This window comes from Pristis pectinata, chromosome 6 (assembly GCF_009764475.1).
Source record: "Pristis pectinata isolate sPriPec2 chromosome 6, sPriPec2.1.pri, whole genome shotgun sequence".
Classification (NCBI taxonomy): Eukaryota; Metazoa; Chordata; class Chondrichthyes; order Rhinopristiformes; family Pristidae; genus Pristis; species Pristis pectinata.
This window is the reverse complement of record NC_067410.1, coordinates 33553507-33576929: the sequence shown is the minus strand read 5'-3', so window position 1 is coordinate 33576929 and position 23423 is coordinate 33553507. Positions and strand designations below refer to the sequence as shown.

The window sequence follows — 23423 nt, the reverse complement described above, 5'->3', positions numbered from 1 at the left end:
CAATTTAAATTTCTGGATGGAGGACAACAGCTGATTGGCAGGAATGTGCAAACCAGATTGTATGGACATGCTGTCACCCTAGTGCCCGCTGTTGTGTTGTTACTTTCCTTTTGGCAAAATGAGGAGATGGGAGTCTGTTTATCTGCCATAAGCAGCAATCTGTAAAGTGATTAGAATATAAAGCATTTAGGTTTTGTGGCTTTTTATACCAGCTGATATTATCTTGTTCTGTTAATAATTCTGAGTTTTCCTGTTCCCTGCCAAACACAGATGGGCAATTCCTTGATGTCAGTGCACAAAATTGCCACCAAAACAATTCATTTTTTTAAATTAAAAACATTGTATTTATTAGGCCAGAGCAGAATAAGGGCAAAGTGGTCAATGCAGTAAGTGACATATTGTTTCTCCTCTTCTCTGTTCACATCCGCATTCACAAGCTTGGCACCTGTTGTTCAAGGTTTCCTTTAAAACATTGGTTAAATTGTCTGTTTTTATTGAATTTCCTCATTACTCAGTGAATTCTGCTTCTGCTTATATTTTTAAAAAAACATTTAATCAGATCGCGAGCAGTTTTTCTAGTAGAGACAGCCATGTCTCCTTCATGCTTGACCTGGTGCTTCAGCATATAGAAATTAAATAAACTTTGATATTTGGCAGCCTTTATTTCCTGGTTACACAATAGCCCATTCTAATGCATTGATCTATGATTAAGAACTGTTACCCACAGTATTTTCAAGCAGGGTATAGGGAAGGCTCTCATTTAATGGCCAATCTCTGAGTAGGCTGTGAATCGCCCGTGAAGGTAGATGACAATTCTGACAGGTTGGAGAGAGACAGAAATCAACAGGGTGGAGCCGAAAGCTTCCCTGAAGTCTCCTACTCAAACCTAATCCATAGAGTGGTATATAAAATGCTGCTCTCTTGGAGCCAGAGGTTCTGGCCTTTGTTGTATTATTAGTTTTTAAGGCTTAGGAAGCCCAGTAGTTAAATCAAAATCTGTCTCCCATTTGCATTGGAAAGTAGATGTGTAATGAAGTGTTCAACCTCACCAAAATGGGACAGTTACGTGGTGCACAGCTCTTCATAGAATGAGTACGAAGTAAGACATGCTTCCTTCCCTAAAATGAAAACACAAAAGAGTGAGTGTTCCTGGCTGTGGCAACATTCAAGTGAAATCAGGTTTTATACCAGGGGAAGGACTTCAAAAATCTGCAAAGTTTTCAATTCAGCCATTTACATTAAATGCTTAATTTTAGTCGTAGCTAGTTAATAAGTTTTAGTTGTCATTTTAAAGGAATATGTGCAATATGTCCATAAGGGGAAGATCTGTGCAAGATAGGAAAAGAACATTTTTGCTTGCCTAACCCAAGTAACGAATACAGCCTCACCAACGTTGGATGACTGAGTCAGAAGCCTGTACTGTAATAAACAGTAAAAATCTCATTTCATACTTCTGAAACACAAAAAGCTGTGGATGCTGAAAATCTGGGGGTAAAAAATTATTTCATTTCCTCATTCCGTTCCTCCTCTGCAACTTTTAAAAGCAGACTTATTTTCCCACTTTTCCAAGTTCGTGTGAAAGGTCATCGACTCCTCTTCTCCACAGATGCTGCATAACCTGTTGTGTGTCTGCAGCATTTTCTTTCACACTATACCTGTATGAAACATCATTTGTAATGAATAAAAGCTTCCTATCTTCAGTGTAGAAAATGTTTTACAGGTAGTGCAATGTTAACATACAGTATATGCTGATCAACATGACTTTAACAAAAATGAAAACCCATTCTGAAAGCCCTGGAATCATTGTCAACATTATTTCACCAATAGTTCCCCGTAATATGTCATGGAACCAAATTAACCGATTGCTGTCATTGGTATTTGTGAAACTTTGCTTTCTGGTTCCCACATTTATCAATTGAAAAATGACAAGTGATCAGAAAAGTACTTAATTATGAAGTACTTAGTTATGATTCTTTTTGTGACATTCTAAGGATGTTTAGTTTCTGGTAATAATCATTTGCTCCTATTTCTTTTCTCTTCCCTAGATTAGAGTATTTTTAATGTTGCATTGGTTGAGCAAGTGTTGATCACAGTGTCAGTTAATTAATACATCATTTGATCATTTACTCTACCATCGTGCAGATGGGGAGAAACAAAATTGTTTTTGTTTCTTTCATTTATGCCATATGTAACCCAGCGTAAAGTCTTGGAGCTGTGATTTTTGCATGGCTGTTGCAAAGGTTAATTTGCACTTCTAAGAATCACACAGAATAAACTATACAGGAAGTTTCCCTCTGTTCTGGTCATGTTAAATGCATGGTGACAACGTACAATCTGTCAAATTCAAATTATCCTGAAGTTTACAAAGCTGCCAAAGTGCTTTTCATAGATTTCAATTATGTTGAGAGATAATACTTCAATAATAGTTTCCACGGTGCTTACATACATGGAAAAGAAGAGATATATGACACAGGAGAGATGCGTGTCTCTGCACTGAGATGAACAGTCATTTAAAGTGATTTATTTTTAGTCAATGTAGGAAAACTGAATGCAGAATGAGTTTTCATTATTGGGCGTTCTAGATAGATTTGTCCCACTGAGACAAGGAAAAGATGGTAGAGTGAAGGAACCATGGTTAACAAGAGAGGTGGAAGGTTTAGTCAAGAGGAAGAAGGAAACATATTTAAAGTTTAGGAAGCAAAAATCAGACAGGGCTCTTGAGAATTATAAGGTAGCCAGGAAGGAGCTTAAGAAGGGATTGAGGAGAGCTAGAAGGGGACATGAGAAGACCTTGGCAAGTAGGGTTAAGGAAAACCCTAAAGCCTCCACACACATGTGAGGAACAAGAGGATGACTAGGGTGAGGGTAGGACCGCTCAGCGATAGGGGTGGGGGTGGGGAATGTGTCTGGAGGCAAAGGAAGTAGGGGAGGTCCTGAATGAATATTTTGCTTCAGTGTTCACTAGGGAGAGAGACTTAGATGAATGTGAGGTCAGTGTAGAACAGGCAAATGGGTTGGACCATGTCAAGGTAAAGAAAGAAGCAGTGTTGGAGCTACTAGAAAGCATTAGGATAATCCTAGGAAATATAGACCAGTGAGTCTTTCATCAGTGGTGGACAAACTATTGGAGAGGATTCCAGAGACAGGGTTTATGAGCATTGGGAGAAGCATAGTCTTATTAGGGATAGTCAACATGGCTCCGTAAAGGGCAGGTAGTGCCTCATGAGCCTAATAGAGTTTTTCAAGGAAGTAACAAGACAAATTGATGAACGTAATGCGGTGATATGGTATATATTTTAGTAAGGCGTTTGACAAGTTCCCCATGGTAGGCTCATCCAGAAAGTCATGTGGAATGGGATCCATGGAGAATTAGCTGTGTGGATTCAGAATTGGCCTGCCCACAGAAGGCAGAGGGTGGTTGTAGAAGGAGAGTATTCGACCTGGAGGTCAGTAACTGGTAGCGTTCCGCAGGGATCTGTTCGGGGATCCCTGCTCTTTGTGATTTTTATAAATGACTAGGATGAAGAAGTGGAACGGCGGGTTGGTAAGTTTGCAGATGACACACAGGTTGGTGGTGTAGTAGATAGTGCAGAAGGTTATTGAAGGTTGCAGCTGGATACAGACAGGATGCAGAGCTGGGTAGAGAGTGGCAGATGGAGTTCAATCTGGAGAAGTGTGAAGTGATATATTTTGGAAGATCAAACTTGAAAGCAGAGTACAAGGTTAATGGCAGGATTCTTAGCAGTGTGAAGGAACAGAGAGATCTTGGGGTCCAAGTACATAGATCCCTCAAAGTTGCTGGGTGGTTAAGAAGGTGTTTGGTGTGCTGTCCTTCATTAGCCAGGGGATTGCTGGTCACCATATTATGGGAAGGATATGGAAGCTTTGGGGAAGGTGCAGAGGAGATTTACAAGGATGCTTCCTGGATTGGAGAACATCTCTTATGAGGAGAGGTTGAGCAAGTTAGACTTTTTCTCTTTAGAGCAACAGAGGATGAGAGGCAAATTGATAGAGATATGTAAGATTATGAGAGGCATAGACAGAGTGGATGGCCAGCACCTTTTCCCCAAGGTGGTAATGGCCAATACTGGAGGTCATTCCTTTAAGCTGCATGGGGAAAAGTTCAGGGGAGATATCAGAGGAACGTTTTTTACGCAGAGTGGTGGGTGCCTGGAATGCACTGCCAGGGGGTGGTGGTAGTGGCCAATATGATTGGGTCATTTAGGAGACTCTTAGATAGGCACATGGATGAAAGAAAAATGGGGTTATGGGACGTGAAGTAAAGAGGGGAATAGTTTGAATGTGGATAAGGTTTATATGGGTGGGCACAACATCATGGGCCGAAGGGCCCGTACTGTGCTATACTGTTCTATGTTCAAGTCGCATTGATCAGAATAAAATTGATCACAAAATTGCATTACCTGTTAACAATTTTCAGAAAGAATATAAGAATAATGAATGAGTGATTAGAATGATCTATATTGTGTAAAACACAGACTTTAGTGGAGAATGCATTGGTGAGGACATTAAAAGCTTTGAAAAGATATTGTGGTGTCAAGAGACATTTGGAATATTGTCTGCTGTTAACCTTTCCGATTGGAATGACAGATGTTGGCCTCTGTTAAAAGTCAAACTCAAGGTGTGAAGCAATTCAATTATTAATCTGAATCAATCCAGAGTTTAGGTCATTCTAAGTAGATTAATATGGTGGCTGGTTTACGAATCTAAAACAATTAAGTAAGCTTCTGACTTAGAGTCCGATTTCAGTTACTGGTGACCTGATAATTTAATTCTTAGATTACTATGATCTATCTGATTGTCCAGTTAATTGAAAAATGTGATTTTAAAAGATATGCAAAATCAGAAAATATAAGTAGGGCATAGTTGGCATTGAAAATAATTTTTCTGTACATAAAACTTTGAAAGATTGCACAAAAGGAGTGCACTTGCAGCAATGATGTCTTTGTAGTAGCGGTTTGGTAAATGGATAAATCAAGGGTATAAGAGCAGAGAATCTCTGAGAACTTAAGTCAGAGGACTGTTTCTCAAGAAACAGTTCTGCGGTATAATCATTCTAAATTTAATCAGTTTATACAAGGTTCATTCACAAGCTTTACTCTGGATCTCCATAACAACTGGTTTAATTGAAGGCTAATACTAAATAGTGTAATAGTATCTCCAGAATGGATACACTGCATTGGTAAGGGGTATATTTTTGTTGATAGTTTGATAGCACATAATTATTTTAAGTGAAAAGTGTTGTATATTATGAGAATATATGCAGTGGAACAAAAAAGTAGCTATAATAGTGCATTAATGTGTGTTGTTATAGCTTAGTAGTAGCAAATAAAGGCTCCTGTTTCTAGTTTATATTCCACTAAAGCTTTGAGTTTAGAGATTATTTGTTAGCAATGACCATGATATTAATATTTTTTAGTCTATTATTTTAACACCAGCATCAAACCAATATTTTAAATAGTATAACACCTTACTTAGAATAGAAAGGAAAAATACTTTGAATATGTTAAAAATTTAGTTTACTCTTCCCTGTGGAAATTTTTAAATTTAAATGCTAAAATGAAAATAATTGTACAAAATTGCTCATCATATGTAATTGAAAAATGCTTTCTGGTCTTCATCAAAGGATGGCTATCCTTATTAGTGGACCACTGATTTCATGGAAGGTTAGTTAGCCCATGCTAGCTGCTGCTCTTTCCACCATCATCAATCTACCTGCTGCTTCAGTCATTCCATGACTTCTGTCTCCACTATCCAACCATATATTAATCACTCTTTCAAGAACTTCCTTGCACAAGATGTACATTTTTGCTTCATTAACTATCAGTATTCCATTGTTTGATTTAATATGATGTAATTTACTGGAACTTATCTCTCCCTTCAGATTTTAATGTCTTATTGTACTCATAAAAGTCTCATTTAGCTGTCTTCTTTAAAAATCAGAAACTCCAAAGCTGAGGTCAGAAATGATCTAGCATTAAATTCTGTTAAGTGGTTTGAAAAGCAAGTACCATGTTAGTTCGCTCTTTTCCAAGCAAATAATACCTTGGAGTAAAATCAAAAAACTATTGGAACTAGTAGAAAACTGAAATAGAAACCCAAAACGTGGAAATGCGTACAGCCCAGTCAGCTGAAGAGTAGATGCACAAAATGGCAAAGCATGCCTTTCCTCTTTAAAGGCATGAGTTATCTAAATAATTGGAGAATTTCCTCTTCTTATTTGAAATCTACCCTAATTTCATTGGTTTCTTTCTGAAGATTAACTTGGCCCAACTGGGTAAAAAGCAATCCTTTCAGGTTTGCTGCTGGAGTGTTGTCCTGTTGTAAACAAGGAAACCATTTTATTGCCATTTCCTATTATCACATTTTTATTCTGCCATTCATCAATAGGCTTTTACCTTCAAGTTTGGAATGTAATCTAAACTAGGTAGGTGAGATCACCATGCGCAATAGATTATTTGCTTACCTTCTCAGATTAATCCTACTCAGTTAAGCATAAAATGTGCTAAAATTATATGCTTATTTTCAACATCAATTAGGAACAAAAATCCACTTATGAAATTAATGAGGGAATTTTCTTTAAAATATGTAAAGATTAAATTCTAAAAGTATATATTGGTGGCGGTGAATATGTAAACAGGGAAGCAATACATTGTATAATAAGAGGTTTGAACATCAATGAGGATTAAGTATGGCATGTATGTGGAAAATGTGTTAATCCCAGTACAACACATTTTCAACTTTAATATTTTGCCTAAAGTAGGTGTATTCCATACAGCATTCATTCCTGGCACCACCCAAACAACAAAGGTGACTTTGCAGTTAGATGCTGTCTGATGTAGTAAGCCTTATGAAGCATTAAATACAGAGCAATCAGCTGCTGCCATTTACTTGACTTTGTGGGTGGAGTTAAGAGCAAAGCCTCTGCAACTATTTACTTTACTGAAATGATAACATTGCTCAGTTTTTCACCATTCCAGGAGTTTCAAAGGATCTACACTGAGTACAGGAATTTAAATTTGGATGCTTTGAAGGGACAAAATAAATACACAAACATTATATGTGGGTAGGCAGGCAAGCAGGCATTCCCTTTTGTATGTGCACTGGCACACACACACACGAACAACGTGCTTGCAGATTGTTGTGTGTTTGTTGAAAGGATGGGGGTAAAATTATGTCTCTGTTTGAACACCCCCCCACCCCCAAGAAGGGACTGTAAACAAATTTGGCTAAGTGAATAGTCAGATATAACAACTGTTAAAATTGAATGCATTCAGTCTGTTATAACAGTGATGTTGGAAAACAGTTTTGCTTTATACTAAGCCTCTTCCTAATGCTGAAGCAGCTGAATGTGCAATCAGGGCCTGACACGTCACCTGAGTGATTAAAACACAATTCCAGTGAAGAGGAACTAAAACTCATTATGCTTATTAGGAAGCCATTCAGCCCATAAGATTCGTGCCAGCTCCCAGGAAAGAAATTCCATTAGTTAAATTCTCCTGCTTTTCCCCCCCATACTCCTGCGATTTATTCTATATCCTGCATGTCAACATGGAACAGTATAGCACAGGAACAGGCCTTTCGACCCACAGTGTCTGTGCTGACCATGATGCCAATCCAAACTAATCTCATCTGCTTGAACATGGTCTATATCGCTCCATTCCCTGCCTGTCTAAATACCTTTTAAACTTTGCTTTTGTATCTGCTTCCACCACTTCCCCTCTCAGCACATTTCAGACACCTACCGTCAGCTTCCCTTTGATTCTTTTTACCGTTAACCGGCACTAAGAGGTGATGTACTGTAGTCAATTAACCTATCCACACACCTTTGGGATGTGGGAGGAAACTAGAGTACCCAGAGGAAAACCCATGCAGTCATGGAGAGTGTGTGAAAATTGGATATCTAACCTGAAGAGGACTAACTTAAATTAATTGCAAAACCTAAATAACTGCATCACTTCTAATCCTCTTGTGTTAAGGCACCTAAATGAATGACTGATTCCGGATCTTCCTGTATGGTTGATTAAGTTTTGATTACAATCTTGGCAATGACTAATCGCCCTCAGTCTGCCTTTAGAAGCAGTTCCAATATTATTGTGTTATTTATAACAATGGGGTGGGATATCAGAGAGAAGAAGACTCAATCACCATTTAATGCTTCACATAAGTGGAAAAAAGACACAGCTATTCACTACATATAATGTGCTGTTACTACATCTTGTCACATTGGCAAAACTCAGTAAATGGGATGATTTGACAGCATGGGAAGTCTGGTGTTGAAGACAAAAAGAGCTATACTGAGTGTGAGTAAGTTTGGATCATTTAATCATTTAGTACTGTCTAGTTAACTTATCATTTTGCTTAGCAATGAAGATCCCAGTTTTAATTTGCAATCTGTGGAGCAAACATATATCCAGGGTACTGGAAGTAACTATCTCAGGCCATTGTATCATTTGTTTAGAAACTGGGGATATCAGTCATGGTTCCTGTCTTGCTGGGATTAGGTGACAGATCCAACTGTTAACCTATCTATTTTATTTATTCTGACCAACTTCCTGTGCATTTTGAACATTATTTTACTTGATGTTCCAACTTACCTGTTATTGCTGCTTAGGAAGCAACACAAAAATGTAAAGTTAGTGGATGATGAATACTTACTGTAGATCAATCGTAAAGGGAACGATGATATTTCACATCCATCTTCTAATGAAGAATTTTGCACTTTATTCTACCTATTTTTCAGTAATGAAAATGCAAGGGAAGAACTGAAGAAACTCCCAGCCCTTCCCACTCGAGCATTGCAGGAACATCCATCACTTGCGTATTGGTGAGTTGGTTAAAATTACAGGGGGACAAAAGGCAATTGATGGGAAATTCAAGACCTTCTTGGATACATAAATCATTGCAAAGGCATTCGTAGGTAGCGATATCAAATATGAAGTTTCCAAGCCCAAGTTTAGTTGTGCATAAAGCCAATCATATTTTTGTTTCATTGCATCTTATTGCACTGGGTGGCCTACGGTACATTGACGGTATTACTACCATCCCAACTTACCCAACGTTAATATTGCACCATGTCTATAGTACCATGGTGCATGGTGCTGTAAGAAACTTACTCGTTCAATGAAAACTGTTGGATTAATGAGACCATTAGTCAGGATAACTGAGAACTTCACTGGTATTTCAAAATTAGTTACTATATGGTGGCATAAATTTGTTTTTCCTCCTTTGTCTCATTTATGGCAAGGAGTTCAGAATAGAGTTCCAGGTATTATTGCAGTCATTAGAGCTTCCATTTCACATTTTGTTTCTACCCTTTGGTTCAATTTGGAGGGGTTTTCCCCACTTCTATGTGTGTCAAAAAGACAGTATTTTCAATTAGCAAAAACCTTTACTCAGGCTTCATTGACGTTCAGTCTTTATGAAGTACAATCAGGTGGACTAGCAAATACAGCTGAATTTGGGCTTAACCTTTAATCACTTTCTCAACAGAATAGCTTTCTTTCATGTTATGGCACAAAAGGGAATTGTTTACAAGGAAATAAGTGGGGAATGAGACCATTAGGAATGGTGTGGATTCTAGAAAAATGGGATCGGTATAGATAGGTACTTGATGGTCAGGGTGGAGATGGTGGGCTGAAAGGCTTGTTCCTGTGCTATGTGACTCTCTGACCTTTTGCTAATGTCAATTTTCACCCATGCTTTACCCTTCTGGCACCTTTATCCATTGAGCAGTGCATCTTGCTGTGGGCCTGGTTTTCTGATATAGCTACCAATCCTCTGTTATTTTATCCAGCATAGCATAATTGGCCAAACCCCAGTTGGGTTGCTGTCTTCATTCCTATCTCGCCAAACCTGACAGATTCAAAGAGGACCATTGTGAGAAGCACCATTTTGCCATCCCAGACTCTCATTGGTCTGCACCAAAATCACTCCTTGCTTTATGGTTCCAAACTGAGTTCCATGATGGCAGATTCCTCTTTTACTCCCGTTTCTTCATTCTGACTTTCATGTTCCTACTCTTGGATCTGTTCACACTGACTGTGTTTCAGTCTTCAAAACGGGTTACCAAGATCATGCTGTCTGTGCATCCCAGTAATTGACCCTTATTTGGAAAGAACATGGACTGCAATTCTCCATGTCAGCCATGTTCTGTTTCGTTCTGCAAACTGGGCCGGGTGCCATATTACTTTATAGTCATAATGGTGAGCTATTTTAAATGGGCAGACGGAAGCTGTATGTGGTTTCTCTGTTGTTATAACAGTGCCTTCTACCTTTTGCAGTCAAATGTCCCATGGTTTTCTCACCTCCAAGGTTCCCATGTTTAACTAATTTCCTGCCAAAATTGCCCTTATTGCAGCCATGATTGGGTCTTGAAACAGCTGATGCCAACTTTAACTATAGTCTTTTTTTTAGTGGCATTTCCATTGAAATCACAATAAGCATGGCCTTCTCAGAAGTTTTGCATGTTAGAGTTTGGACTGTATTTACGCATCTCTTAACCTGCATACTAATCCATCCCTAGAATCTAAAAGAACATTCTGAAGCTAGTGTCTCACTGAGTGCCTCAGGTTGACAGTGCATTTCCCAAATGCCGCTTCCAATATTTCAGACGATGCAGTGTTAGCTTTACAATAATTTCATCATATAAGATGTCATTTGCACTCCATGGTGCCAACAGATTTCTGGGATTGCTTAGTTGTTGGAGCTGTCCTCTACTACTAATAGGGTATCTCCCATGTTCTTGAAACACTGCATTTCATTCTTCAACAGTTGACTGTCATCTCTGCAGTATTGGTAGCTTTGAAGATTATGCGCAAATAAATGCCACTTTATTATATTTTTTGAACTTTCCAACATATTCCATCTGTCATTTGTGTTATCTTACCTGAAGTTCTTCTTTTGTATATGCCAATCCTATTATAGCTTGAAAAGGTCTTCTATTTCGGAATGGTTTAAGCATGCCCATTATATTTTATAGCCGGGGATTTCAATGTACCTTGTTGTATGTTCCTCTGAGCAGAATATCACTTTCACTCTCACTCACTTAGACACAGGGCATCAATGAAATACAACTGTCTATTGTGGCAATGGGACTTCAGCTGAACGCCAAACTTATTTCAACAATGTTACAATAGATAATCATGTAACATAGTCTGCAAGGTGATTGCGATCCCATCATTGTTAAAGTAATTGTTAAGCCCACAGCGAATGGATGCACATCACAAATGTTTTGAAAGTTATGTGCTGCATTTTTATAGCAAAACAAATGAAAATATAAATTCCACATTGTTGGCATTCAATGGCAACACAGGAATGGTATTGGTGAAAAAGAATTTTTAAAAAATGTCTCAGTAGGCCTTCAGTAGTTTTTATATTTTGTTAATCAGTTAAAACTGGGAAAATTCAAGTTCTGTTTCATCGAAGTGGCAATCTTTGTGTGAGTCTAGACTGAGTATTAGCAGATGATTTCCCTAATGGAGCCATCATGTTGAACCCTCTCGTGTCTTCACATGTTCATACATGCATTTTCAATTGGGGATCACTGCGTTATAAACAGGTGGAGAACCCAGGTAGACTTGCTTTGAAATACCCTTTGAAGTAGCTTTAATTTACATTGTTTCTACAGCTGAGATCAGCTAACATGGACAAAAAAATCAAAGCTGACCTTCCTGATTTGTCTGGCTTGGCTTCACATCAAACAATTTATTTACCAGCCCTGGCCTAAGATCTGGAATTATCCACCTAAAACTCTCTGCATCTTCACTTTCCTCTCCTTTTTTAAAGATCATTCTTAAAAGTTTAAGTTTTTGATCAAACCTTTGATCACCTGTCACAATATATGTTTGTATACTCCAGCATCAAGTTCATATATTCTTTAGAAATTTCTTGCAGTGTTTTTTTTGATGTTATACAAATACAAGTTGTTTCACAGAATCCAAAAATCATCAATGGAACAAGAAGTCATTGGGGCCTTGCCTTTCTTCTACCGTATCTGATTTTGTTTGATCTCATCTCATTTCCCTGCTCCAGCACTTTTTTGATTGCTGCAATATAATTAATACTGGTGCCAGGGAAGAATCTATCTTGTTGGTACAAAAGATAGATTCACCCCTTTTGAGTATGACCAAAATTTTTCATTCAAGGTTCTTAATCAAAAATATTGTCGTCTCTATTTTCCATTTCCCAGTTACCTTTCAGTTTAAATCTTAAAATGTCCCTACATTATGCAACAACTACACTTCAAAATTACTTTATTGGAAATAAAACATGTTTTGTTAAGTCCTCAGTTCATGAAAGGCACTAAGTAAATGTAGCCTCATCCTTTGATTTCTTTGGCAGTACTACAGTTTAAATGATTGCCTGAAAATACCTCCTCCCAGATTAGTTATTGAATATGAACTGACTTGTGTGAGCTCAGTTAATTTGTTTAGGAATCAAATGAATGAAGGATGCAAACTTATCCCATTAAGTTAAAATGACATTGGGCCAGACAGAATTTTCTGCATGGCAGGCACTTGCTTATTGGGCAGAATAGATGACCTGTTTTTATTAAATTAACAAACTATACAAACCACACATGGTGTGTGGCGTCATGGCTGAACATATTGTCTTGACTGGAAGTTTCTTTTTTGTCTGGACTAAAATGTTGTGTTTGTTCTTGCAGTGAAGACCGAGTGATTGACCATTATAAAAAACTCAAAGGACTCAGCAGAGGACAAGCAATTGTCAAGTAAGCAAATGTTCATTGCTCAGTTTGGACAATGTCTGCAATTCATGTAGAGTGAGGAATAAATAACTTAATAGGGTAAACACCAAAGATCTCCTAATGCTGTTCGTGTGAAGCATGCACATTCTCCCTGTGACTGCATGGGGTTCCCCCTGGGTACTCCAGTCCCCTCCCACATCCCAAAAGTGTGTGGGTTGGTGGGTTAATTGGGGCTGTACATTGCCCCTAGTGTATAGAAGAATGGTAGAATCTGGGGAGAGTTTACGGGAATGTAAGGGGCAGACTCAGTGGGCTGAGAGCCCATTTCCATGCTGTATCTCTCTGTGACAATGACTTTACTTTGTGGATTAAGCAACCACGTATTCACAAAGCATGTGTAACATAAAATGCCAAGTTTGGTTCCTAGTCCCTCTTGATTTCATCTGTCACAAGCATTATTCTAGATGCTCCTGGGCTAAGTAAGAGAAATACCAAAATTGGTCAATACTTCTGACAGTTGATACCCAGGAGAAAATGTGTGAATGTACGTGGGACCCTTCTCATTTTTGGGTGAAATGACCAGAAACCTTGTGTGAGTGCCTCAGCATAGGTTTCCATCACTGAGGAGAATTTGGGAACAGAGAGAGAAGACTTCTGCACTTTTGATAACTACTCAAAGTATGTGTAATGTAACATAACTATCTGGTGTTTAGGGAGTGTAAGTTGTAAAGTTATATTTACATGAAAAACTTGTTTGTTAAATTTACTATCTAATTGTATGCATTAGTGGAAGCCTGCAGGCTGTCTTCTCACTATGTTCATCCAAAAGTATTGCGAGACCCAGAAAACAATTACATCTCTAATTTACTGTTTATTTTATCCTGGTTTCTAATTTCTTCACGGCCTCCACTGCACATGTTACTGTTTTGTCGTGGAATATTCCCAGATCACAGCACCAAAAACCAATCACCATTGTAATCAAAAATTCCACATGAGAATTAAGCATTTCTGATTGTGGCAGGTAATGCAAGTTTCTGAAGTTTAAAGTGTTTGCAACTGGTCTCTATACTTTTCCAGTTTGTATTCCATTAGCCAATTTTCTAATGGCCCATTCAACCGGTAGATTCAGTGTATTTAACAGCAAAACATAGTTCCAGCAACAAGTTTACCTGCATGCTGCAGCATTAAAGTTGTTAGTTTGTGAGCAAAATGTTGGCCAAACAATAATTCATTGATTGACAAACACAAATTCTCACATATTGAAGATATGAGAATGAATTTCTACTTTTCCTAATTTAATTGTTACATAATCTGAACATCCATTCCAGTTGACTGTAGTATATGGATTATCCTCCTGTGTCTATCCACCAAAGTCATAGAGGTGAAAGTCGGCAGGTAAAATGTTCTTTATTTATCTGTTGAATAGTGCTGGCAGGATCAGCAGCCAGAAGGACTTCTGGAGGCATGTCATGGACCTTCCTGTTATGTCCCCTTGTGTGCGGATAATATTTAGCATCCATAAACCCACTTTGTATTCCATGTAACTCTTATAGATTTTTGAACATACAGAATGCATTTCAGCTGACAGATTTTAAAAAGGTAGAATACTTTTTATTTCAACTGTTGAGTGAGGGGAAAATATGATCTCTTAAGACTATACAAGCATCATAATAGAACTATCTAAAGATGGCTTATTCTGTAGTAGTTGCAACAGGCAAATTAAATCTGAGAAGCTCACCAGTCAGAATACTTTGGTTAACAATATCTGATGTATTTCCAAGCTACTAATTGCGGTAAGTTATCTGGCAAATCCATGCAAGCTGATCATTTAGCAATCTGATTTCAAGGTATTATTTCTCATTGCTTGATGACAACAAATGGAAACTCACTACCTGCATTATGCCAATCGTTTTTCAACTTTCAGTGGGCAAACTGAGATGCAAACCCTTGAAACAGGTTGTACAAGGAATCTCCTTGTGGCTGTGTCATCCTGAACCAAACCTCAAAAAGATGACCTCCACAAAATTAAAAATGTTAATAGAATTGTACTTTATTCCTGCCTGTGAAATAGTATAATGGTTCAATTGGTCATTAAATCACGATGTTGCAGCCAAGCTTGTAATCAGATGAGACTGTGGCTGGGTTTCGTGTTTCCTCTGTTCTTGCTGGTACTCCAATAATCTAATTTCATGTATCTTTTTTTTAAAAAGGACTTTGAGTAACATAAACATTTTAATGCTTGTTGCCAACAATAAAGATCATTAATGTTGGCCCATATATTTTTTTAAAGAACTAATATTGCCCTTTTAGTGGAAGAACTGTTACTATGGTGTTCACATCTGTTTTTATTTAACCCCAGAAGTAAAAGATTAGGCAGATAATGAAAATGTGTTATCTAAATTCACATTCCAATGCAGACATTTTTTCAGGTCCCTGTATAAAGGCATTTGTAACTTGATTCTTTGTCCAACTTGTGTAATTAGCACAGTCACTAATTGAGTTGCTGATTTACTTTGAATTCGTATTTGGGTGAAACAGTTTGCATTTTGTTTAGCTAACAATATTTTTTTTCAGTTATATGACCGTGGTGGAAGCTCTTCCTACTTATGGTATTCATTACTATGGAGTGAAGGTTAGTTATTAAATATATTTACTTGACTTTGCATGCTTTTAGCACACAATTTGTCATGGAGCAAATGATTTTGTTTTGAATAAAGGCTCTTCTACTTATCACTTTCATACTGTGAGTGTCCTGTGGTTTTCTTTTTCTCATTCCACCACCATGGAATGTTTGTCCCCGGCGACATGAAACACTTACTTTAGCTCAAAGTCGTTGATTCATTTCGTTTTTTTCCCCCTGTCTCCTCTGCCCTTCTTTCTGCAAAGGCATAAATTGGAGTTCATTGCTAAATGCACTATTCTTTCATCCTTTGAAGCATCATTATAGCCTTTTACCATTTCATCATATTGCAATGCAGTTCACAGCCAAGAAGTACCATTGAAGTGTGACAATGTTGTAATATAGGAAAGTAACCAGTTTTGATGTGTACAACTAAGTTATTCAACTGTACAAGACATCCATTGTTCCTATGTACACTGAGGCAATAACAATTGAACAGTATTTGGGATCAAGAACCATAACCCAAGGAAAGTGACATCATATACAATGCTGTCTCTGCCCCCACTGTTGGCATTTCATTTAAAAATTAGCTGATGATGTAGACGAGGAAGTGAAGTTGGAATCATGTTTTAGATTTAGCACTATTTCAAAAATGATCAAAATGGACATAAGGTATAATGAACTGCTGAAGGTCTTCCAGCAGTCCGTCTTTCTCCTTTTACATCAGGCTATGAAAATGACCAAAATCAAGGGTTTAATCAAGATTATGGCTGACTGTATCTATTTTTCTGTGCTTAAATACTATAAAATAGAACATAATGTCACCTTGAAATGTTATTACCTAATCTGTTTTTTAAAATGATTCTGCCACATGGCTATTATTCTTTTTCACCAACATTTAGAAGTGTGTGGCATGTAGGTGTACTCCGTCACAAGCAGCAGCAAGTGCAGGGTAATTAATGTCAAAGCTTGTAGTGGATGTAAAGTTCAACTGGTGCAGTAATTATGGGAATCAAAAGTAATGTAATTGAGAAACTGAATCTGAATTGATGTACTTTTTTAGGCATTCTGAATAATAAAAGGTCAAGTGCACAAGCAAAGTGAAATATTTGACATTTTATTGGCTTTTTAAGACACTTGAAAGACAACTGTTGAGTGCTCAATTTTAATCTGAATGAACATTGCAGGTGAAGTAATTACAATGTGACTTCTCCTTTAGATGATAATTCTTCACACTCAAATTGACTAATTTTACTAAAATGGCTGTGTGCTCCCTTAATGTACATGAAGACTTAGTAACAGAAACAGATGATCATCTATAGTCACTGCAGCTAAATAGGTGCTATAAATCACTTCCCCATGACATTTCTAATATTCAATTCTGTTAATGTTAATAAAACGGAAAGGGTATACAATGTGAGGTCAGTACTATGGTGTTTGTTCAGCACAATATCACCCCAAGAATACGCAGGTACACAAGGCGTCACGCTATTCTAACCAAATCTAAAAGACAACTTCTGTTTACTCTTTCACTGTAATGAATTTTTCCTTTGCTTCCTATTGTGATATACAGTTCTGTTTGAACAAACCTTTGCCCTCGGTTTCAAAATGTTTGCCTATCTGTAGAATGCTGACTTGTTTGAATTCAAATATTCCTTGGATATAAGTTTGGTGGAAGGTACAAATTGGCTTTTGTAGGACCCATAGATTGGGATAATTAAAGCCCAATTATATTCAACTTCATAGACTTCGTTATTCTAATCCATATATGGTTATATGCTGTATTATTTAGGTTAACATGATTTCAATGGCTTGCTTGTGTAGACACTAGATGCAAAGAAGAACATCAACCAAGAGGATCTGAGTAAAGAAAATTCAGTGTCACTTGAAAGCTGTGTTTTTAATTAGTTGGAAAGTGTTACATAATTAGATATGAATGAAGCATGTGTGTTAAAATTTTCAGGCCAACTACAAATTGGATATGTTTTGGAAAAACTGAATCAAACACCAGTCAGTTGCTTTTGGAGTCAAAGAATTCATTGTACTGGAGATTTTGATGTATTTGCATTGACATTGAAGTCTGACCCAAGTTTGCATGTAAATACAAAGTACATCACTTGCTAGCAGCACAGATCTAGTGGAAGCCTGTTTAGTATACATGTATGTTACGGGCTGTCCCCGGGTAACAAACAGGTTCTGATAGATGACGTGTCAGAAAATACACAAAGATCACTCAATATGGTAACCATACCTCCAGAATTGTAATGAATGGCATCAAAAACACATGACTGATAAGAAAGAACAATTACTCTAAATGGGGAGAGAGGGGAAACTGGTTCCGCTGTTCATAAGAACAAACATATGTACATATGTCAGACTTCTGAATTTAATAATATTGTGGGAGCTCATTCACGTATTTAAAATTGAAACAGGATAGTTCATATTTTCATTTTCTCTAAATGTCATAATCAAGATGGTGGATTTCAGTATTGGTGGGGTTAAAAATAGATCAGCTTAGATTCAGGCACTGAATTGTAGTGTAAGTCCTTTTCAGGAAAGTTCTAGATTTAGAGTCATGGTCCCTCTACTCAGCTCCAGCAACATTCCTCAATTAGGGATGGTCACTGATAGTTGGATTGGAACTGCCCAAAATCATTCCACATAAGACCCTTCTAGAAGAGTATCTATATCTCATCAGTGTAAGTTGGTCTGTGATCTGTGTGCCAGAGTGCAATGGCAGCATCCAGTCCATGATTTCATTTCAAGCAAATGGAAATAGGCAGATCAATGTATCAGTGATGATGCATAGTGGAGGTTTAATTTTATTAAGAACTATTCCTTCAGCAAAATGTGCAGTGGTGAGTGATACCAGTAAGGAAAACAAAGACATGTTGCTCTTTACTGACAGTGGCCAGGATCTTGAAGTCAACAGTGTAGTGCTGGAGTTCACTGTGGGCGCTTTCACTGAAGTCAGCAAAGATCTCTGTGGTGTGAATTTTCCAATATTACTTGCTACTGCGCAGTCAGCAACAGCAATGTCATTGAGCCAGCAAAGCAGCCAATCACAGACAGCAAATCACTAAGGAAAACGTGAGATTTTGAATTAATATTTTAAATGTTTTACAAAATTAGAAATTAAAATTAAGAGTAGCTGAAATATCAAATCTTTCACAAAAAAAGAGATTAATATTTTTAAATATTTGGAATTATAGTGCTTAGATTTTTAGTGCCAAAAAGCTTGCCAGTACTTATGGCATAGTGTACTTTTAAAAGCTTAACTCTCATGCAGCAAGTGTAATATTTTTGAATATTTTACACCAAGGATAGTTCACAAATACCTGAACCTCATTAGATAACTGACTTATTCAGACTATATTCAAAAAAGGCTGTAAGACTTGTGGAGGAGCAATGAGTCACTGATAACATTGGGATTTCCACATTAAACTGCACATATGGAAATCCTGGAGGCCCAGACCATTTCTCAGTGTAATGATGATGAATAATGGGCTGACTGATGCCAGCTATAAAATTTCATCAGCCTGACCACTGGGATTATGGGATACAGCATGAAATGTACATCAGTACTGGGAAATTGTCTGCTTATTATGTTGGATATCACTGAGCAAAATCAGCTGTTGGTTTTTGAATGACAAAAGTAGAACAACGGTAACCCATCTAGAACCATATTTCAAAGCATTAATTTCTTTGTTTTTATATATTTTAGGATAAACAAGGAATTCCCTGGTGGCTTGGAATTGGTTGCAAAGGAATTGGGCAATACGACTTTCATGATAAAGTAAAACCCAGAAAGGTAAAAAGCAATTATTTTACCCTGAAGTATAAACTATTTTGCACAGATACGTAGTCCAATGGTAACTTATTGTTGGTTAATTAACAGCCCTTTGTTCTTGAAATGAATTTTAAAGAGCCATCATTCTCCAGTTTACTGTTTTTCAGTCAAACACACATGATATAAACTGTATCTTCTGTTGTGAAAACATTTCATGATGTAATGTTTCTGCTCCTCTGCAAAGGAGGATTTCCTTTAAATGCAGTCTGCAGGTTTGTACCTTTCATGGACCTCAGACACCCAGGGGCGGGAAGGGGAAGATGAACCATCGTCCGTGGCATGCCACACAAACCTATTGGTATCCCTGCCTCTAAAAATTTAAAGATTATTGGGCTAGGGATTCTTTTGTGTAGCGCAACTATTTTATTTCGTACACAAATGAATTTTATCTGAAACTCCTATGTGCACTTCTGTATAATTGAAGCCCATTCCTCCAGGCATGAAGCATGAGTATGCATAGAAACCATTAGCCATCCATGGTAAATCAAATGATGTGCAACATTCCTCCTGATGTCACATCTACAGCGTCTCTATCTGCATCTAAGGCCATCCACACTGGAGCAGATTTGTGGCCTCATTTGATACTACTTAAAGAAAGCCTCTTTCCTTTTTTCTGGTTAATGGAGTCTAATTTGTATATCAGCTTGTAAGTCGATATGCTTTTAAATGATCCCCTTGGAGTTTGCACCAAACCCCTCCCTGCGCCCAATATTGCACATCCAGCCACCTCCCATCCAGATACTACAGTCAGTCACTTGCTAATGCTGCACCATTTCCAGATGCTGCTGAATCCCTCAAAGCCCCTTCCCTTCTGAGTCCAGGCCCAACCCTGCCTAACCCTTTCTCCCATCACTCTCTCTGCTTGCTCTGCCAGGGAAGGTCTTGTGCCAGGTTTGATGCAGAAGACTTTGTGGAGCTTTGTGCATGATAACATTTTGTTGCTGGAGGGCTTTGCATAGATTCCTAGCATGCAAGAAACACTAGCCCCGCATTTTTTTTCTTTAAACCTCTTTGTTGCCCTGCCCTGCTAACTCCTGTAATCTTGTGCAGTCTTTAAATGCACGTCCCTTCGACTCTGCAACCCTCCTACCCTCCTACCCTGGCCTTTTGTCAGTCCTCTTCATCCCACACTCTGGAATTTCCTGCCTCAGACCCTCTTTCTTCCCATGTCCTCTTCTGCAATCCTCAAAACGCCTTTCTTTGACCAAGTTTTTGATCACCTTTCTCAATCTTTCATCTTACTGCCCAAGGTGAAAGGTTTTGCATTTTACTGCATAAAAACTGTTGCATAAATGTAAGTAGCTGGTGAAAGAAACACTGAAAGATGCAGTATAAATTTCAGAAAGGCATTAAATTTAACTATTCAGCATTATCTTCCACTGCTGAGTAAACTCTTCACATCAAGTTGTAAAGTCCATTCATGAATGTCAGCAAAGCGTTGAAGTTCTCTTGTGCAATATTTTTATTTTATGTTGCATCCAATGCTTTCTGAATTTGATCAGCATTTGTTATAACTGCCCAAAAGCAAGGCTTAAATCTTTGCCTCCAATTAAAATTAGGCCCTATCACAATTTGTCTCCACTTCAGTTGCATTGATGGCTGTAGCCATTAGCAATGATGTGATTCGTTGCCAGTTATATTATGTACTGCTAGTTTCCTAAGAGCCCAGTGAGTGATTGTTGAGGTATGGGATGTATGGTGCACCAACATTAAAGTACTTTGTTCCCAGATCAAAAGATCAGCATGAATTTAATTATGGAAATCTACTACCAGTGCTGTAACACTAGGAAGCTTTCATAATGTTTGTTCAGATTAAAATAACTGGGACTGGGTTTCTGGATTTGGAAAGTAAAGAATTGGTTGCCTTGACAATCCAGAAATCTAACTTGTAAATTCCTTCATTAAAGAGTTCCATTCATCTTCATTTGTATAGTTAATTGAAGCAAACAGGAGAAAACTCCAGTGGTCCTGTACACTCTTCATTTCAGAAATGTAATTGGGGATTCAGCCTTGATTCAGAAAGAAGGTATTGCTTAGTGCAATAAAAATGAGATGTATCCTATCCAGTAGGAAATGGTGATTGAAAAAACAGGTAGTTCTATTTTAATAAATGCAGCAGTTTTTCTTATAAGTGATACTGGTTTTTTATTATCATGATCACTTTGGGTTCTCGTTCAAGCCATGCAGAAGAAAAGATTAGATAGTGCTAGAAAGCAATGTGATCCAGTTAACTCGTGTCTGCCTGGCAACTTTGAAACATAGTCTGACCTGATAATCTGTATGATGGTAGCAACCACGCAGTACTAATGTTGTTCTTGATTAGTGCTTGCTTTAATGGTCTTGGTGTTGAAGTTTTTTGTGGCTTGTTTAGAGAGAAAATTAGGTGTATCTTTGAAGCACCAGAATTCCTTTCTTGTAATCAACAACAGACATGCAGTTCTAAACTTGCCATGACTTCCTTTCAATAGACAATAGGAGCAGAAGTAGACCATTCGGCCCTTCAAGTCTGCACCGCCATTTTGAGATCATGGCTGATCCTCAACAATCAATATCCTGTTCCTGCCTTGTCCCCGTATCCCTCGATTCCCCTATCTATAAGAAACCTATCTAGCTCCTTCTTGAAAGTGCCCAGAGAATTGCCCTCCACTGCCCTCTGAGGCAGTGCATTCCACAAATTCACAACCCTCTGGGAGAAGAAGTTTTTCCTCACCTCTGTCCTAAATGGCCTAGCCCTTATTCTTCAATCATGCCCCCTGGTCCTGGACTTCCCCAACATCTGGAACATATTTCCTGTCTCTATCTTGTCCAATCCCTTAATAATCCTGTATGTTTCAATCAGATCCCCTCTCAATCTTCTCAATTCTAGCGTGAACAATCCCAGTCTCTCCAACCTCTCAGCATAAGACAGTCCCGACATCCCCGGAATTAACCTCGTAAACCTACGCTGCACGCCCTCTGTAGCCAGGATATCTTTCCTCAACCCTGGAGACCAAAACTGTGCACAATACTCCAGGAGCGGTCTCACCAGGGCCCCGTACAAATGCAAAAGAATCTCTTTGCTTTTGTACTCAATTCCCCTTGTAATACAGGCCAACATTCCATTAGCCTTCATCACTGCCTGCTGCACTTGCTCATTCACTTTCAGTGACTGATGAACAAGGACTCCTAGATCCCTTTGTATTTCCCCCTTACCTAACTCCACACCATTCAGATAATAATCCGCCTTCCTGTTCCTGCTCCCAAAGTGGATAACCTCACACTTATCCACATTAAACTTCATCTGCCAAGTATCTGCCCACTTACCCAACCTATCCAAATCACCTTGAATTCTCCTAACTTCCTCTACACATGTCGCACTGCCACCCAACTTTGTATCATCAGCAAACTTGCTAATGTTATTCACAATGCCTTCATCTAAATCATCAACATAGATCGTAAACAGCTGTGGTCCCAGCACCGAGCCCTGTGGCACCCCACTAGTCACGGCCTGCCATTCTGAGAAACATCCATTCACCCCTACCCTTTGTTTCCTATCCGCCAACCAGTTTTCTATCCATGTTAATACCCGCCCCCCAATTCCACGAGCCCTAATTTTACCCACCAATCTCCTGTGCGGCACTTTATCAAATGCCTTCTGAAAGTCGAGGTATACAACATCCACTGAATCTCCCTCATCTATTTTCCTGGTTACATCCTCAAAAAACTCCAGTAGATTAGTCAAGCATGATTTGCCCTTGGTAAATCCATGTTGACTCGACCCAACCCTATCATTGCTATCCAAATATGCCACTATTTCATCCTTAATAATGGACTCTAGCATCTTCCCCACCACAGATGTCAGGCTAACTGGACGATAGTTCCCCGTTTTCTCCCTCCCTCCTTTCTTAAAAAGTGGCATAACATTAGCCATTCTCCAATCCTCAGGAACTGACCCCGAGTCTAACGAACATCGGAAAATGATCACCAATGCATCCACAATTGCTAGAGCCACCTCCTTTAGTACCCTGGGATGCAGACCATCTGGACCTGAGGATTTGTCAGTCTTCAGCCCCATTAGTCTACCCATCACCATTTCTTTCCTAATGTCAATCCACTTCAGTTCCTCTGTCATCCTCTGCCTTTTGTCCATCCTTACTTCTGGGAGATTTCTTACGTCTTCCCCCGTGAAGACAGATCCAAAGTACTTATTAAATTCGACTGCCATCTCCCTGTTACCCGTAATAATT

General features: G+C 38.3%; 1 protein-coding gene across 4 annotated transcripts in view; it reads left to right on the top strand.

Moving 5' to 3' along the window:
- LOC127572118 (FERM domain-containing protein 4B-like) overlaps positions 1 to 23423 on the top strand; it is a 178692-nt gene that overhangs the window by 105165 nt on the left and 50104 nt on the right. For all 4 annotated transcript variants that reach the window (XM_052019011.1, XM_052019014.1, XM_052019013.1 and 1 more), the window contains 4 exons: positions 8762 to 8845; positions 12686 to 12751; positions 15302 to 15359; positions 19072 to 19158. In XM_052019011.1, the coding sequence (XP_051874971.1) occupies positions 8762 to 8845; positions 12686 to 12751; positions 15302 to 15359; positions 19072 to 19158 (295 nt within the window). The remainder of the gene's footprint in view (positions 1 to 8761; positions 8846 to 12685; positions 12752 to 15301; positions 15360 to 19071; positions 19159 to 23423) is intronic.